Raw genomic sequence first — 18,962 nt, 5'->3', positions numbered from 1 at the left:
ACAGTGGGTTAACTGCCTTGTTCAGAGGCAGAACGACAGATTTGTATATTTTCATCTCAAAGATTCAATCTTGGTTGCAAGTTCAACACTCTAACCACTAAGCTACCTGCCACGCCAGGTGGCCTAGTGGTTAAGGGCATTGGGCCTATACCTTAATGAGTTAAGAACAAATCAGTGTGCTTAGGTGAAAGAATAACACAAATATCTATTTTCTGTCACACTCTGACCATGATTTGCGCTGTTTGTTTCTATCTTTTGTTTGGTCAGGGTGTGATAGGAGTGGGCATTCCATGTTGTATGTCTAGTTTGTCTATTTCTATGTGTTTTTGCCTGATATGGTTCTCAGTCAGTGGCAGGTGTTTGCCGTTGTCTCTGATTGGGAACCATATTTAGGTAGCCTGTGTTGTATTGTGGTTTGTGGGTTATTGTCTATGTGATGTTTCATGTTAGCACAGTGTTTCTATAGCGGGCACGTTCGTCATGTTATTTTGTTTGCTTTGTTTAGTGTACTTTGAGTTTTTTCGTCCTTTCATTAAAGTATGCATTCACACAACGCTGCGCTTTGGTCTCCTCACTATGATGATCGTGACAGAATAACCCACCTACAATGGACCAAGCAGCGTGGTAACGGCCAGCAGCAGTGGCGGCAAAGGACGCAGGACTCATGGACTTGGGAGGAGATTCTGGACGGCGAAGGACCCTGGGCACACAGGGAAATATCGCCGCCCCAAAGCAGAGCTGGAGTCAGCGAAAGCTGGGGGGGACAGGGAGAGTGTGGCAGAGTCAGACCTGAGCCAACTCCTCCTGCTTACCGTAAGGTGCCAAGGAAGGAACCAGAGCCGTTCAGGGCGGAATTGGAGGTGAGCGAAGCAGAGACAGTGAAGGAGTTAATGGGGCGATTGGAGGAGAGAGTTATGAGGGAGGTGCTGTGTTGGTGCCTGAGGCATGACATCTGCCCGACGGAGCGTGTCGGGGATTTGATGTCACCTGGGTCAGCTCTCCATACTCGTCCTGAGGTGCGTGCTAGCCGTCTGGTGAAGAATGTGCCAGCCCCACGCACCAGGCCTCCTGTGCGTCTTCCTAGCCCTGCACATCCTGTGCCAGCTCGGCGTTACAGTTCTCCGAGCCGTGCTTACCGTGGCGGGCGTTGTATTGGTCAGGCACCATGTTATGTGGTGGAGCACACGGTGTCCCCAGTACGTGTGCGTAGCCCGGTGCGCTACATCCCAGCTACCCGCATCTGCCGGGCTAGGGTGAGTATCCAGCCAGGGTGGATGGTGCCATCCCTGCTCTCAAGATCTCCAGTGCGTCTTCACGGTCCGGTCTATCCAGTGCCATCTCCATGCACCAGCCCTCCGGTGGCAGCCCCCCGCACTAGGCTTCCTGTGCGTCTCCAGAACCCAGTGCTCCCTGTTGCTCATCCCCACACTCGCCCTGAGGTGCATGTCCTCGGCCCAGTACCACCAGTGCCGGCACCATGCACCAGGCCTACAGTGCGCCTTGTCTGTCCTGAGCCGCATGAGTCTCCCGTCTGTCCTGAGCCGCCAGCGTCTCCCGTCTGTCCTGAGCCGCCAGAGTCTCCCGTCTGTCCTGAGCCGCCAGAGTCTCCCGCCTGTCCTGAGCCGCCAGAGCCACCAGTCTGTCCTGAGCCATCAGAGCCACCAGGAGCTGCCAGAGCCGTCTGTCAGCCAGTACCTGCCAGAGCCTTCTGTCAGCCAGGACCTGCCAGAGCCGTCAGCCAGCCAGGAGCTGCCAGAGCCGTCAGCCAGCCAGGAGCTGCCAGAGCCGTCAGCCAGCCAGGAGCTGCCAGACCCGTCAGCCAGCCAGGAGCTGCCAGAGCCGTAAGCCAGCCAGGAGCTGCCAGAGCCGTCAGCCAGCCAGGAGCTGCCAGAGCTGCCCCTTAGTCCGGAGCTGCCCCTCAGTCTGGAGCTACCCCTCAGTCCGGTGCTGCCCCTCAGTCCGGAGCTGCCCCTCAGCCCAGAGGCGCTCCTTAGTCCAGTGGGGTCTTTAATTAGGGTCTTAGGCCCAAGGTCGGAGGCGAGGGTCGTCACTTTAAAGAGGCCCTTGAAGAGGGAAATGACTATGGTAGAGTGGGGTCCACGTCCCGCGCCAGAGCCGCCACCGCGGTCAGATGCCCACCCAGACCCTCCCCTATAGGTTTAGGTTTTGCGGCCGGAGTCCGCATCTTAGGGGAGGGGTACTGTCACACTCTGACCATGATTTGCGTTGTTTGTTTCTATGTTTTGTTTGGTCAGGGTGTGATAGGAGTGGGCATTCTATGTTGCATGTCTAGTTTGTCTATTTCTATGTGTTTTGGCCTGATATGGTTCTCAATCAGTGGCAGGTGTTTGTTGTTGTCTCTGATTGGGAACCATATTTAGGTAGCCTGTGTTGTATTGTGGTTCGTGGGTTATTGTCAATGTGATGTTTCATGTAAGCACAGTGTTTCCATAGCGGTCACGTTCGTCTTGTTAGTTTGTTTGTTTTGTTTAGTGTACTTCGTGTTTTTTCGTCCTTTCAGTAAAGTATGCATTCACAGCACGCTGCGCTTTGGTCGACTCAATACGACGATCGTGACAATTTTCACTCACCTGAACCACATGAATCCAGAGAAACAGAGGATGAGAACCAGAACAACCACTATGATTCCTACAGCTGCAGTCACAACTGAGGTTTGTTTCCCTAAAAGATAATATAGATGATATGAGTACATGTTATTATGAAGTGAAAGTGAATATACAGCAAAACAGGACATTAATGTAATACTTGTATATAGAAGCCTATGTATAGTTATAAACCAAAGTGTAATGAGGCAAACTAGAAGAAGATCCTTGAAACATCATTTCTTATTGAACATCATTTTGTATTGAAGTATTGAAGATGTAACTTTACCTGCTACAATGATCATCAGAGCTGTAGAGTTCATAGATCCTCTTCCATTCTGGGCCTCACAGTAATATTCTCCTCTGTCCTCAGAGCTGATGTTAGTGATGCTGTAACTCTGTCCTGATGCTTTTGGTGAGGTTACGTTCTTCTTGTCCCAGGTGTATTTGTCCACAGGTGGGTTGGCATCACTGCTGCAGGTCAGAGTCACTGAACTGCCCTCCACTATTTCACCAGAGGGACTGACTGATACTGAGGTGACCTTTGGTTTATCTGATGTAAAATAACAAATGTTTTGTCAAAGTAATATTAGCAATTAGTAAAAAAATATATTTTTGTTCTAAAATGATTGATAAAGTAAGAGGTCTCTTTAACCTGAATACATGATACTTGCTAAGTAGAATTCTGTACTATTGTAATGTACTCACACACTGTAGGAGAGCTGAGATCCTCATGTCCTTTTACAGTACAGAAGTAGATGTCTGCATCCTCACTGCTGATGGAGTACATGGGGGAGGAGACACCTTGTACATTCTGTCCGTTCTTGTACCAGATGTAGGTGGGGTTGTCAGTCAGAGTACAGGTGGTGATACAGGTCAGTGTCTTCTGTCCCTCTGCAGCAGGAGTCACCTTCACCTGCAGACCTGAAACAATATGTATAAAACCACATACACCTCTGTGTTAACAGGATGGTTCATATATTTATCCTGTAATTCATTATGATTTACAGTTGTATCATACAGTGTAGTATTACCTGTGACAGACAGAGTTGTTCCTGGGAAACTATGACCCCAGTCAAAGTTGTTTGCTTTAAAAGTGAAGCGATACTCAGCTGAGTCCTCCTCTCTCAGATCTGTGATTCTCAGGGTGAAGGGAACTCCGTATGTTCCAGTGTACTCCACACGACCTGCATACCCTGGGTCTGTGGTTAGGTCTTCAGGGGTCAACTTATCACTTCTAAACCAGAATGATGATGTGATGTAATAATAACCAACATAAGTACAGGATATGTCCACTGTTGACCCCTTCAAGACACAGATTCTCCTCTTGGTGTAATTTACTCTGTAGCATCTCTGACCCTGAACACCTGAAACACAGTGACATAACAAGAGGTCAACTAGATTGTATTCTCAGTTCTATTCTCAGTTCTATCTAGAAATGCTAACAGTTCTCAAATTATAAAATGAAACCAACACTGATATACATTGTATACAGTTTTACAGTGATGTATTAGGGATCTATTTATTTTTGTTTTGGGGAGGATTGTGTGTTTTTTTTAACATTCAGTCCAGGATTTCCACATCTGGCTTCTTCACCTGCAGGATCATCTGAGAACAGCCACCCAGACAGCTGATGAAACCGAGGAGTAATTCTGTCTGTGATAAAGCCCTTTTGTTGGGAAAACCTCAGTCTGATTGGCTGGGCCTGGCTCCCCAGTGGGTGGGCCTATGCCCTCCCAAGCCCACCCATGGTTGTGACCCTGCCCAGTCATGTGAAATCCATAGATTAGGACCTAATGAATATACAGTATTTCAACTGACTGATTACCTTATATGAACTGTAACTCAGTAATATGGTTGAAATTGTTGCACGTTGCCTTTATATTTTTGTTCAGTATAATTGTATATGTATTTATGTAAAACATAGGGACCACAATGGATATAAGTCCCCAACTTTATTGTGCAAACCTTTAAAACAACAATCCTGTTCACTTAAAATAATATTGTTTATATATGTATTTCTTTAACTGACAAATAAAATCAATCAGCCAATCAATCCAAACCGAGCAGCAGCCATTTGATGAACGGAAAGAGACATTAGTTACAAACACCAAAAAGTTGAATGACATTCAGAGATTGTCAAGCCTTCAATACTGGGTAAGACTACAAGGTAGGGAGGGATGTATTCTCTGTTTGTCCAGATTTACATGGTCTATTTATTGTGGTGTTGAAAACACAAACCATGACATTGAAGTGCCCGAAGTCGGTATGCTTTGTTTATTGGTTGTGTGCTGCATTGGCACAGAAACCTGTTGGTGGAAAATGTGTTGCATATATTTTGTATATGATCGCAGTGTAATAGAACAGGCAGAGTGAGCTTGTCTGTGGTGGTCGGGAACCCTCAAACTTCTGGCCCGTAGCCCTGCGTGGCATCGATCAGGCCACAAAAGCAGGCTGAAGTGGTAAAGTCGGTATTCACGTTTATAAATGAAGGTCGCTACAATTATTCTTATTTGTGGTCGTAAACATTATTTTGAGTTAATTCTACGAGGGGGAGGGTGTTCAATTTATTTTACAGTACAAGGGGAGGGTCATGTGAAAATATTTTAAACTTTGAAGACCAGTCCTGTCCCATCCCCCAGTAAATTTCAATCTGTCCCTTATTAATAAATAAACACTCACAAACTGCAGGAGAGTGGAGATTCTCATGGCCTTTTACAGCACAGGAGTAACTGTCTTCATAGTCATTGGAGACTGAGTATTTGTACTGGGGGGAGGTGCTCTCATCTAGATGTTGTCCGTTCTTGTACCAGATGTAGGTGGGGTTGTCAGTCAGAGTACAGGTGGTGCTACAGGTCAGTGTCTTCTGTCCCTCTGCAGCAGGAGTCACCTTCACCTGCAGGTCTGAATGAAGAGAGAATAAAACATAAAAGAACAACCCTCATCATTTCCACCTACTACAATATCATAGTTCTGATAAAGTATTACAGTATATCATAATGTTCTGTAAGTGTAGTATTACCAGTATATCATAATGTTCTGTAAGTGTAGTATTGCCAGTATATCATAATGTTCTGTAAGTGTAGTATTACCAGTATATCACAATGTTCTGTAAGTATAGTATTACCAGTATATCATAATGTTCTGTAAGTGTAGTATTACCAGTATATCATAATGTTCTGTAAGTGTAGTATTACCAGTATATCATAATGTTCTGTAAGTGTAGTATTACCAGTATATCATAATGTTCTGTAAGTGTAGTATTACCAGTATATCATAATGTTCTGTAAGTGTAGTATTACCAGTATATCATAATGTTCTGTAAGTGTAGTATTACCAGTATATCATAATGTTCTGTAAGTGTAGTATTACCAGTATATCATAATGTTCTGTAAGTGTAGTATTACCAGTATATCATAATGTTCTGTAAGTGTAGTATTACCAGTATATCGTAATGTTCTGTAAGTGTAGTATTACCAGTATATCATAATGTTCTGTAAGTGTAGTATTACCAGTATATCATAATGTTCTGTAAGTGTAGTATTACCAGTATATCATAATGTTCTGTAAGTGTAGTATTACCAGTATATCATAATGTTCTGTAAGTATAGTATTACCAGTATATGATAATGTTCTGTAAGTGTAGTATTACCAGTATATCATAATGTTCTGTAAGTGTAGTATTACCAGTATATCGTAATGTTCTGTAAGTGTAGTATTACCAGTATATCATAAGGTTCTGTAAGTATAGTATTACCAGTATATCATAATGTTCTGTAAGTGTAGTATTTCCAGTACATCATATTGTTCTGTAAGTGCAGTATTACCTGTCACAGTCAGACTGGTTCCAGGGAAACTATGACCCCATTCAAAGTTCCTTTGTTTATAAGTGAAGTGATACTCAGCTGAGTCCTCCTCTCTCAGATCTGAGATTCTCAGGGTGAAGGGACCTCTCTCCAAGGCTCGTCCTAAATACTTGGGGTCTCTGGTTATGTCCTTATGGATCAACCTATCACTTCTAAACCAGAATGATGATGTGGTGAAATAATAACCAACAGTACAGGATATGTCCACTGTTGACCCCTTCAAGACACAGATTCTCCTCTTGGTGTAAGTCACTCTGGTGCATCTCTGACCCTGAACACCTGAAATATAATGACAAGAGGGCATTTCTTATACATTTACACAGTAGAATCATGAGCTGCAGTAATCCAGAATAGTTATGCCATCTGGTATTGTGTTGCAGTTTGGTTAGATAACTGTGAGGACTGTTCAGCAGACAGAAAGTTCTACTTGAAAAGTTATACTAAAAACTGAGTTAAATCCATACTCACACACTGCAGGAGAGTGGAGATCCTCGTGGCCTTTTACAGCACAGGAGTAACTGTCTGTATCACTAAAGTAGTTTGAGTACAGGCTGGAGGTGTCCTCCTTTACTTTGTGTCCGTTCTTGTACCAGATGTAGGTGGGGTTGTCAGTCAGAGTACAGGTGGTGATACAGGTCAGTGTCACCCAATTTGGCCAGGTTTTAGAAGTCACCTTCACCTGCAGAGCTGGAGTAGATCACAGCATTAAACCCTGAATCACTTATTGTCTTGTTTAATCACATGATGCAAGACATTCTCAAACTCATTTCATTCTTAAATCTATTTCATATATGCAAATCCAATTTCTAGACCTAAATGGACAGTAGATATTAATTGAACAGACAAGCAGTATAAAGCATGTTACTGTACCTGTTACAGACAGAGTGACTCCAGGGTCACCAGTATATAGAATGTTACTGTACCTGTAACAGACAGAGTGACTCCAGGGTCACCAGTATATAGAATGTTACTGTACCTGTGACAGACAGAGTGACTCCAGGGTCACCAGTATATAGAATGTTACTGTACCTGTAACAGACAGAGTGACTCCAGGGTCACCAGTATATAGAATGTTACTGTACCTGTGACAGACAGAGTGACAGGGTCCAGTATATAGAATGTAACTGTACCTGTAACAGACAGAGTGACTCCAGGGTCACCAGTATATAGAATGTTACTGTACCTGTAACAGACAGAGTGACTCCAGGGTCACCAGTATATAGAATGTAACTGTACCTGTGACAGACAGAGTGACTCCAGGGTCACCAGTATATAGAATGTTACTGTACCTGTAACAGACAGAGTGACTCCAGGGTCACCAGTATATAGAATGTAACTGTACCTGTAACAGACAGAGTGACTCCAGGGTCACCAGTATATAGAATGTTACTGTACCTGTAACAGACAGAGTGACTCCAGGGTCACCAGTATATAGAATGTAACTGTACCTGTGACAGACAGAGTGACTCCAGGGTCACCAGTATATAGAATGTTACTGTACCTGTAACAGACAGAGTGACTCCAGGGTCACCAGTATATAGAATGTTACTGTACCTGTTACAGACAGAGTGACTCCAGGATCTCCATAATATTTCCCTCTGGTCTGATCTGTTAGTAATCTGAACTTGTACGTAGCTGAGTCTCTCTCTCTCAGGTCTGTGATTTTCAGGGTACAGTCTTTCTTCTTATCTCCATGATACTCCAGACGACCTGCATACTCTGGGTCCTGACCTAGATCTTTAGGTTCTTTACCAGCCTCCATTTTAGTGAACCAGAAGGTTGTTGTGACTGTATAACCACTGGGATGTGTGTAAGAGCAGGTCAGATCCACTGTTGACCCCTTCAAGGTACAGATTCTCTGAGTGGTGTAAGTCACACTCCAGCCATACTGACCAAGTACCACTGAAACACACAGTCACACAACACAGTGGTATCAGAATGAAGACAAGGTATATTGGCTCACACTGAAGGTAGGGTTTGTCCACACTTTGTTGCCATAGTTCCTGATTTGAGTGTGAATGGAAACCACAGATAAGCATCACTCAGTGAGGTGTGAAAGATAACTATTTAAAGTGAAGTGGAGACGCCTAACAGAACACACCATAATAACATTATGTTTCTTATCCTTTTAGAAATGTCTGTAGATTGATAAACAGAGCAACTAAAAGATAAGAATGAGACCATACCTGCTACAGACCAGAGAAAGACCACCAACACACTTCCTGCTGTTCTCAAGGCCATTGTTGCATCTCCCACCCTGCAGTCTTAGACACATAAACAACAACTCACTCTGTAGCTGGTGAAAACTACATACAAACCATCAGGGGCAGCAGGTAGGGCTCTAGTCAAAAGTAGTGCACACTATAGGGAATATGGTGTCATTTGGGATGCAGATATAACAACACATCATCATCACAGCCTTGAGAGGATGGTGTGTAAATAACATTCTTCATAATAGTTTGGTAATATGTGTAATATGTGTCAGCGGTATCAGCAGGTAGCATAGCGGTTAAGAACGTTGGGCTAGTAACTGAAACATTACTGGTTCAAATCCCAGACCTGGCAAGGTGGAGACCTCTGCCATTTTGAGCAAGGCAGTTACCACTAGCTTGAATGATAACTCCTATCCCCAAGCTGTGAGGATAAACAATAAGTCACACATACCTTTTATATCATCATTATATGATAGTGTTCGTATTCACAAAGTGTCCCAGAGTAGGATCTAGGATTAGTTTCCCATTTAGATCATAATTATATGGACCAGGACGACCTGATCCTAGATCAGCACTCCATGTCTGAGACCCTTGAGTACATGACTTGTGCTTTTGTCCCTTCCACAGTATAGATGTCAACACGACTCTCTATCAGTCTGGTCCTAGAAGACTGACCATCAGATTCAATGATAGCTCCTATCCCCAAGCTGTGAGGCTAAACAGCAACTGTCTCACACACACACACACACACACACACACACACACACACACACACACACACACACACACACACACACACACACACACACACACACACACACACACACACACACACACACACAAGTACAGACACTATCTGTAGGGGAAGGTACATAAGGCCCATTGAGTCTGCATCAAAGTCTAGAGAGCTGGCTGTTATGGACGTAGAAAAGTTCAAACACACATCCTACACAGTATAGATGTCAACACTTCTCCCAACCCTGGTTAACAGGAAGGTGATGCTGAGTCAGTTCATCTGAACCAACAACACTTACTGGCAGTGCAGATAAATAAGAAGTATCCTACTGTAAGTGTGAGTTCTGTGGTTGACACATTTCAAAAGTAGCCTAGTCAGGATGTTAAGACATTAACGTGCATAAACAACATGTCAGAAAATAGTTGCATTTGTATATTTGAGGAGTGGGCCTAGATTTTATAAAGAGGCTAAATATGACCCATTCCCATCACTCCTCATCAGCTGCATCATAGTGCTACTGAAGGTTCCAGTGTTCTAGACTAGAGCTCCTCCTACTGGCATCTCAACATTACTACAGCCTCCAGTCCTCATATTATGTCCTCATTCCTTTGGCAGTAAAAGGACTAAAATTAATGGATAGTGTTCCATTCATTCCAGCCATTACAATGAGTCCATCCTCCTATATCTCCGCCCACCAGCCTCCTCTTTTGTACAGTACCTTTAGTAGCTTTAGCTAGCAGATAATCCAATAAACATCACCATAGCCTGCTGTATTGACTGTGTCATGTATTGTAGGCTGCTGTCCATAAATTATGCAGTTTAGTCGACTCAACAATCTAAATCAATATACAGTCCTGTGTGCATATATTTTACATATGGGTGGTCCTGGTAACCAAACCCATAACGTTGCAGGTGCCATGTTCTACCAACTGAGTTACAGAGGAACATGTTCTGTATAGTCTAATGTGCATATATAGATTTCTGATATGATTCAGGAGGTCTCTGTTTCTCACGGTGTCTCATGTGAATACTACTCCTAAACACAACCCACCATCACGGTGTCTCATGTTAATACTACTCCTAAACACAACCCACCATCCCTGTGTCTCATGTTAATACTACTCCTAAACACAACCACCATCACTGTGTCTCATGTTAATACTACTCCTAAACACAACCCACCATCACTGTGTCTCATGTTAATACTACTCCTAAACACAACCCACCATCACTGTGTCTCATGTTAATACTACTCCTAAACACAACCCACCATCACTGTCTCATGTTAATACTACTCCTAAACACAACCCACCATCACTGTGTCTCATGTTAATACTACTCCTAAACACAACCCACCATCACTGTCTCATGTTCATACTACTCCTAAACACAACCCACCATCACTGTCTCATGTTAATACTACTCCTAAACACAACCCACCATCACTGTGTCTCATGTTAATACTACTCCTAAACACAACCCACCATCACTGTGTCTCATGTTAATACTACTCCTAAACACAACCCACCATCACTGTCTCATGTTCATACTACTCCTAAACACAACCCACCATCACTGTGTCTCATGTTAATACTACTCCTAAACACAGTCCACCATCACTGTGTCTCATGTTAATACTACTCCTAAACACAACCCACCATCACTGTGTCTCTTGTTGATACTACTCCTAAACACAACCCACCATCACTGTCTCATGTTAATACTACTCCTAAACACAACCCACCATCACTGTCTCATGTTCATACTACTCCTAAACACAACCCACCATCACTGTGTCTCATGTTAATACTACTCCTAAATACAACCCACCATCACTGTGTCTCATGTTAATACTACTCCTAAACACAACCCACCATCACTGTGTCTCATGTTAATACTACTCCTAAACACAACCCACCATCACTGTGTCTCATGTTAATACTACTCCTAAACACAACCCACCATCACTGTGTCTCATGTTAATACTACTCCTAAACACAACCCACCATCACTGTGTCTCATGTTAATACTACTCCTAAACACAACCCACCATCACTGTGTCTCATGTTAATACTACTGTGTCTCTAAACACAACCCACCATCACTGTGTCTCATGTTAATACTACTCCTAAACACAACCCACCATCACTGTGTCTCATGTTAATACTACTCCTAAATACAACCCACCATCACTGTGTCTCATGTTAATACTACTCCTAAACACAACCCACCATCACTGTGTCTCATGTTAATACTACTCCTAAACACAACCCACATTCACTGTGTCTCATGTTAATACTACTCCTAAACACAACCCACCATCACTGTGTCTCATGTTAATACTACTCCTAAACACAACCCACCATCACTGTCTCATGTTCATACTACTCCTAAACACAACCCACCATCACTGTCTCATGTTCATACTACTCCTAAAGCTCTTATGAAGTATCCACTCAATCACTCTTACTTTCACTCTAAACAAAAAAGTCTCCCCAACAATCTATTGCTCTCAGAGGCCTCAAAATAGCATGAACAAGTCTTATATTTGTAACCACGTCATTAAACTCACCGAAGACGCGCTGCCCGTGCTGTCACATATTACAGTGTTTTTCTGCACTTAAAATGCATGTAAAATATTAACCAAAAATTCATGAAACACCATCCAGATATCTTACGCATAGATTCACCTGCAAAGCATAATTCATACTCACATTTTCTACATTATGTCTGTCGAGGTTAACAGGCAAACAAACTGTATGTAGGTCTACATTACACATGTCTAGGCTAACAGACAAACAAACTGTATGTAGGTCTACATTATGCATGTCTAGGCTAACAGAGAAACAAACTGTATGTTGGTCTACATTATTTATGTCTAGGCTAACAGACAAACAAACTGTATGTAGGTCTACATTATGTATGTCTAGGCTAGCAGACAAACAAACTGTATGTAGGTCTACATTATGTATGTCTAGGTTAACAGACAAACAAACTGTATGTAGGTCTACATTATGTATGTCTAGGCTAACAGACAAACAAACTGTATGTAGGTCTACATTATGTATGTCTAGGCTAACAGGCAAACAAACTGTATGTAGGTCTACATTATGTAGGTCTACATTATGTATGTCTAGGCTATGTCTAGGCTAACAGACAAACAAACTGTATGTAGGTCTACATTATGCATGTCTAGGCTAACAGACAAACAAACTGTATGTAGGTCTACATTATGTATGTTTAGGTTAACAGAGAAACAAACTGTATGTTGGTCTACATTGTGTATGTCTAGGCTAACAGACAAACAAACTGTATGTAGGTCTACATTATGTATGTCTAGGCTAACAGACACACAAACTGTATGTAGGTCTACATTACACATGTCTAGGCTAACAGACTGTACGTAGGTCTACATTATGAATGTCTAGGCTAACAGACAAACAAACTGTATGTAGGTCTACATTATGTATGTCTAGGTTAACAGAGAAACAAACTGTATGTTGGTCTACATTATGTATGTCTAGGTTAACAGAGAAACAGACTGTATGTAGGTCTACATTATGTATGTCTAGGTTAACAGAGAAACAGACTGTATGTAGGTCTACATTATGTATGTCTAGGTTAACAGAGAAACAGACTGTATGTAGGTCTACATTATGTATGTCTAGGTTAACAGAGAAACAGACTGTGTGTTGGTCTACATTATGTATGTCTATGTTAACAGAGAAACAGACTGTATGTAGGTCTACATTATGTATGTCTAGGTTAACAGAGAAACAGACTGTATGTTGGTCTACATTGTGTATGTCTAGGCTAACAGACAAACAAAACAGCAGTATAAAACATTGTTATGCCTGGCAGAAGTTTGATGACTAGAAACAAGTAATAATGAAAAGATAGACATCATCAAGCGTACTTACAGCGTGAGGAGAGAGAGGGGAGGTGAGCTTACTGTCCAAGCAGAGAATGAAACAGAATGGTGTGAGTTCTGTGGTTGACAGCAACTAGATGTACTGAGGGGCTGAAAGGTGATGCAGAGCTGGCTTCCTGTCTTCATGATGCCGCTTCCTGGCAACCAACACGTCAGTGAAGGGCTTTAAGAAATGTGTGAACATCTTCATGAGGAGAGAGAGGGACTTTACAAGAAATGTCTGTCTGATATGTCATAGGCTACTTGTATTTCTTCATTGGTGGCTACAATATGGAGAGTGGATAGATGGGTCCCTCCTGAGAGGTTTGAGAAACACTAGTTCTGGTGGGGGTGCTGTTCATTCCCCAAACATGTTGGTAAAACTGTTTTTGGTTTTTATAACACCAGTATCCATAGCCTTTCTGAATAATGACATTACATTAATAATGACACTACATCTGATTTGATAAAACTGTATTTTATTATGAATGAATACAACTGATTGACATAATAAAACACTAAGTAAATTGTACACTCAGCTCCCCCACATGCTGAGAGGATACAGACAGATTGTCTTTTTACATGATTTTAACACTGCCTCTCTCTCTGTGTGTGTGTGTGTGTGTGTGAACAGTGCTGGGTGTTGATCAATGACAGTTGATCTCCTGACAGTAATGTAGCAGGTCTGACGAGCCTACAGCCGAGCCACTCATTGGCTATGTGGTTCAATGGCACCATCATGTGTCCAATAGGCAGAAATAACATCAAATTGGAAATAGTCATGAATCAATGTATTAATAGTTCATTCATGTATTTATTGTCAATTTTTAAACAATTATTTACAACATGATGCTGATATTTATCCTGTATTGACACTGAACCACACTGTAAAAACTGTAAAGGTAAAAATCTTTAATGTATCTAAATATGTAATAATGATTTCTAAAAGAATAAAACAAGCAATATCATGACACTGAACAATATGGTATTATGTAATATAAAATATGGAATAATGTCTGACAGCAATACAAAGTAAATCATCATTAAACACATCAGGAGAAACTTGGTCTGGGCCTCCCGAGTGGTGCAGTGGTCTAAGGCACTGAATTGCAGTTACTAGCTGTGCCACTAGAGATCCTGGTTTGAGTCCAGACTCTGTTGCAGCCGGCTGCGACCGGGAGACCCAGTGGGCGGCGGGTAATTGGCCAAGCGTCTTCCAGTTTAGGGGAGTGTTTAGTCGGCATGGATGTCCTTGTTCCATCACGCTCTAAGGACTCCTGTGGCGGGCTGTGTGTGACACGGTGTTTCCTCCGACACACTGGTGTGGCTGGCTTCCAGGTTCAGTGGGCAGTGTGGCTTGGTTGGGTTGTGTTACGGAGGACGCGTGGCTCTTGACCTTCACCTCTCCTGAGTCCGTACGGGAGTTGCAGTGATGAGACAAGATTGGACCAATTGGATGGCATGAAATTGCTGGGTAAAAGTAAAACTTTTTTTTTTACTCTACATGGATAACATGCTACATTAGACTATATTTTGACAACAGGCTACAATAAACTATATATGGATAACAGGCTACATTAGACTATGTATATATATATATATATATATATATATATATATATATATATATATATAATATATGCATATATATATATAGTTACTATTGGATAGAAAACACTCCAAAGTTTCTAAAACTGTTTGAATTATGTCTGTGAGTATAACAGAACTCATAGGGCAGGCAATCTTCCAAACAGTCTTCCAAAACAAAACTAATTTGAAGTCATCGCTTATTCACTTCCAAACAAGATATGGATCTGTTAGCACTTGCTACGCCTTCCACTAGATGTTCTCCTTCAGTAGAACGTGAAATGGAGCCTCTGGTGTGAACTTTGACCGAATGGGAGGGGAATGAGTCACTGTCCTGGCAGAATGCAATTTCCCTGTTGCGCATTTGTCTGTTGATATCATCTTCGTTCCATTCCACTGCAAATGAAAACGTATTCTCCGGTTGGAACGTTATTGGATATATATGAAAATAACATCCTGAAGATTGATTCTCTACTTAGTTTGACCAGTTTATTCGACCTGGAATATATATTTTTGAAGTTTTCGTCTGAGTTCGCCTGGACCAGCGTCAGCTTTTGGGCACGTGAGCTGAAAGTGGTAGCAAATGCAGCTAATTGGACACTAGTAATGGACGTTATGGAACAAAACAACGATTTATTGTGGAACTAGGACTCCTTGCACTGCATTCTGATGAAAGATCATCAAAGGTAAGGAAATATTTATGATGTAATTTCGTATTTCTGTTGACTGCAACATGGCGGAGAAATATATTTACGTCTTAGCGCCATTTTATTGCATGTTAGACTTTTTTCGTAACGTTTTTAAAAATCTGACACAGCGGTTGCATTAAGAACCAGTGTATCTTTAATTATATGTAAAACATGTATCTTTTGTCAAAGTTTATGATGAGTATTTCTGTTATCTGGCAAAGCTATCTATAATTACTATTTTTTGGAGGCATTTCTCAACATGGCGTCAATGTAAACCGAGACTTGTGGATATAAATATGCATATTATCAAACAAAACATAAATGTATTGTGTAACATGATGTTATATGAGTGTCATCTGATGAAGATTATCAAAGGTTAGTGATTCATTTTATCTCTAATTCTGCTTTTGTGACTCTATCTTTGGCTGCAAAAATGGCTTTGTTTTATTTTTGATTTGGTGACGGTCTAACATAAATATATGTTGTGTTTTCGCTGTAAAACATTAAAAAAATTGGACATGATGGGTAGATTAACAAGATGTTTATCTTTCATATGCTATATTGGACTTGTTAATGTGTGAAAGTTAAATATTTCTAAAAAATATTTTCGAATTTCCCGCGCCACCTTTTCAGCTGAATGGGAGGGAGTTCCCCTAGGGGAACGCCTAGCCATAACACGTTTTAATATCAGTGAGAGTGAAAGTGAGAGTTTCATTGGACAGTTACTTTAAGGACCTGCTTCTGTTATTCTATTAACTGTGAGATGTATTATTATCAATCATCGAACATTCCAGAAAGTTCCATCTCTCAGTGTTCTGGAATGGAATGCCATCGCTGACTGAATTACCCTCCACACTCCAAACATCCATGTTATGTCATATTGTGTCTGTGTGTTTTAAAAATGACAATTAATAATATTTAATGTAACTGGTTGTGTGTCTAGGAGCTGGACATCGCTCCTTCTGAAAGTGTCTGTATATATTTTGTACAGACATGATGATGAAGATGATGAAGATGAATAAACCACTATTGCTCTCCAAATGAAAGCATTCCACTTTCTCTCCACTGAAGATATTGTTATAACAAGGTAAAACAATGACAGTGAAGTTTATTCTTTAAAAAATTCTTAAAAGCATTAAGAAACGTTCATCAAGCAGAACTCTTTCCTGGACGTTGAGGTAAAAGTCTCCCAAGTTTGATGATTGTTTCAGAAACATCACATAAAATATATATATAATTATATACAATGCATTGGGAAAGTATTCAGACCCCTTGACCTTTTTCAAATTTTGTTACGTTACACCCTTATTCTAAAATAGATATGTAAAATTATACCACTATTCCCATAATGACAAAACAAAAACAAGTTTTTAGAAAGGTCTGCAAATTTATTTAAAAAATATTATTTAGATAAGTATTCAGACCTTTTGCTTTGAGACTCAAAATTGAACTCAGCTACATCCAGTTTCTACTAATCATCCTTTAGATGCTTCTAAAACTTGATTGGAGTCCATCTGTGGTCAATTTAATTGATTGGACATGATTTGGAAAGGCCCACACCTATCGATACGGTCCCACAGTTGACAGTGCATGTCAGAGCAAAAATCATGAGGTCGAAGGAATTGTCTCTAGATTCAGAGACAGAATTGTGCTGAGGCACAGATCTGGGGAAGGGTACCAAAACGTTTCTGTATTTTTGAAGGACCAAGAACACAGTGGCCTCCATCATTCTTAAATAGAAGAAGTTTGGAACCACCGAGACTCCTCCTATAGCTGGCTGTCTGGCCAAACTGATCAATCGGGGGAGAAGAGCCTTGGTCAGCGAGGTGACCAAGAACCCGATGGTCACTCTGACAAAGCTCCAGAGTTCCTCTTTGGAGATGGGAGAGCCTTCCAGAAGGACAGCCATCTCTGCAGCACTCCACCAATCATGCATTTATGATAGAGTGGCCAGACTGAAGCCACTCCTCAGTAAACGACACATGAAAGCCTGCTTGGAGTTTGCCAAAAGGCACCAAAAGACTCTCAGACCATGAGAAACAAGATTATCTGGTCTGATGAAACCAAGATTGAACTCTTTGGCCTGAATGCCAAGCATCACATCTGGAGGAAACCTGGCACCATCCTAAAGGTGAAGCATGGCATTGGCAGCATCATGCTGTGGGGATGTTTTTCAGCGGCAGGGACTGGGAGACTAGGCAGGATCGAGGGAATGATGAACGGAGAAGATGAACGGAGATCATTGATAAAAAAAACAGCTCCAGAAAGCTCAGGACCTCAGACTGGGGTGAAGGTTCAACCTTCCAATAGGACAAGGACCCTAAGCACACAGCCAAGACAACGCAGGAGTGGCAGGAGAAATCTCTGAATGTCCTTGAGTGGCCCAGACAGAGCCCGGACATGAACCTGATCGAACATCTCTGGAGAGACCTGAAAATATATGTGCAGAGACGCTCCCCATCCAGCGTGACCAAGCTTGAGAGGATCTGCAGATAAGAATGCGAGAAACTCCCCAAATACTGGTGTGCCAAACTTGTGCATCATACCCAAGAAGACTCAAGGCTGTAATCGCTGCCAAAGGTGCTTCGACAAAGTACTGATTAAAGAGTCTGAATACTTATGTAAATGTGATATTGCAGTTTTTTGTATTTATACATTTGCTAAATTTTCCAAAACCCTTTTTTGCTTTATCATTAAAGAAAACAATTTCAATTTGAGAATAAGTTTGAAACATCACAAAATGTGGAAAAAGTCAAGGGGCATGAATACTTTCCAAATACACTGTAACATATAACTGGAACTCAAGGTTGCCTAGGTCAGAAATACAATATTTTTCAACTTAAAAATATATTTTCAAAATGTTAAGGTCCTTTTCTTATTCATCATTGTTTCAATGTCAAAACTGACCCTAGATCAGAACTCATACTCTAAGTGTGAATCGAGTCGTCCTGTGGCTCAGTTGGTACAGCATGGCGCATGGGTTCCATTCCTGCTGGGACTTCCCATACGAAAAATGTATTCAATCATGACTGTAATGACAGTGTGAATATGGATAAAAGTGTCTACTAGATGGCATATATTACTAAATACAATTACAAACGGGGTAGTTTTGGCCCTGGATGCTGATTGGCTGAAACAGCATTTCAGAAGTCTATACTGTATATCAGACAATATACCACGGGTATGACGTAAAAAGGCTTGTTTACTGTTCTATTTATGTTGTTAAAACGTGTTACGGGTACACGTCCCCCTAGGGGTACACCCCCCTCAACTGAAACAGTGGTGCACAGAATGCAAAAATATTCTTAGAAATATTTAACCTCCACACATTAACAAGTCCAATACCTCAAATGAAAGA

General features: G+C 41.5%; 1 protein-coding gene across 1 annotated transcript in view; it reads right to left on the bottom strand.

The window, feature by feature from the left end:
• LOC112240911 (sialoadhesin) overlaps positions 1-13,366 on the bottom strand; it is a 75,216-nt gene extending 61,850 nt beyond the window's left edge. The window contains exons 1-8 of the mRNA XM_042315060.1: positions 13,339-13,366; positions 8,656-8,733; positions 8,024-8,371; positions 6,938-7,156; positions 6,431-6,748; positions 5,286-5,507; positions 3,638-3,970; positions 3,434-3,527 (exon numbers count right to left, since the gene is read on the bottom strand). Of these exons, the coding sequence (XP_042170994.1) occupies positions 3,434-3,527; positions 3,638-3,970; positions 5,286-5,507; positions 6,431-6,748; positions 6,938-7,156; positions 8,024-8,371; positions 8,656-8,710 (1,589 nt within the window). The 5' untranslated portion in view covers positions 8,711-8,733; positions 13,339-13,366. The remainder of the gene's footprint in view (positions 1-3,433; positions 3,528-3,637; positions 3,971-5,285; positions 5,508-6,430; positions 6,749-6,937; positions 7,157-8,023; positions 8,372-8,655; positions 8,734-13,338) is intronic.
• Between the last annotated feature and the right edge of the window lie 5,596 nt (positions 13,367-18,962).

Source organism: Oncorhynchus tshawytscha, unplaced genomic scaffold (genome assembly GCF_018296145.1).
Source record: "Oncorhynchus tshawytscha isolate Ot180627B unplaced genomic scaffold, Otsh_v2.0 Un_contig_4783_pilon_pilon, whole genome shotgun sequence".
Classification (NCBI taxonomy): domain Eukaryota; kingdom Metazoa; phylum Chordata; class Actinopteri; order Salmoniformes; family Salmonidae; genus Oncorhynchus; species Oncorhynchus tshawytscha.
Note: the sequence above shows the minus strand (reverse complement) of the source record. Positions and strands in the feature narration are given on the sequence as shown.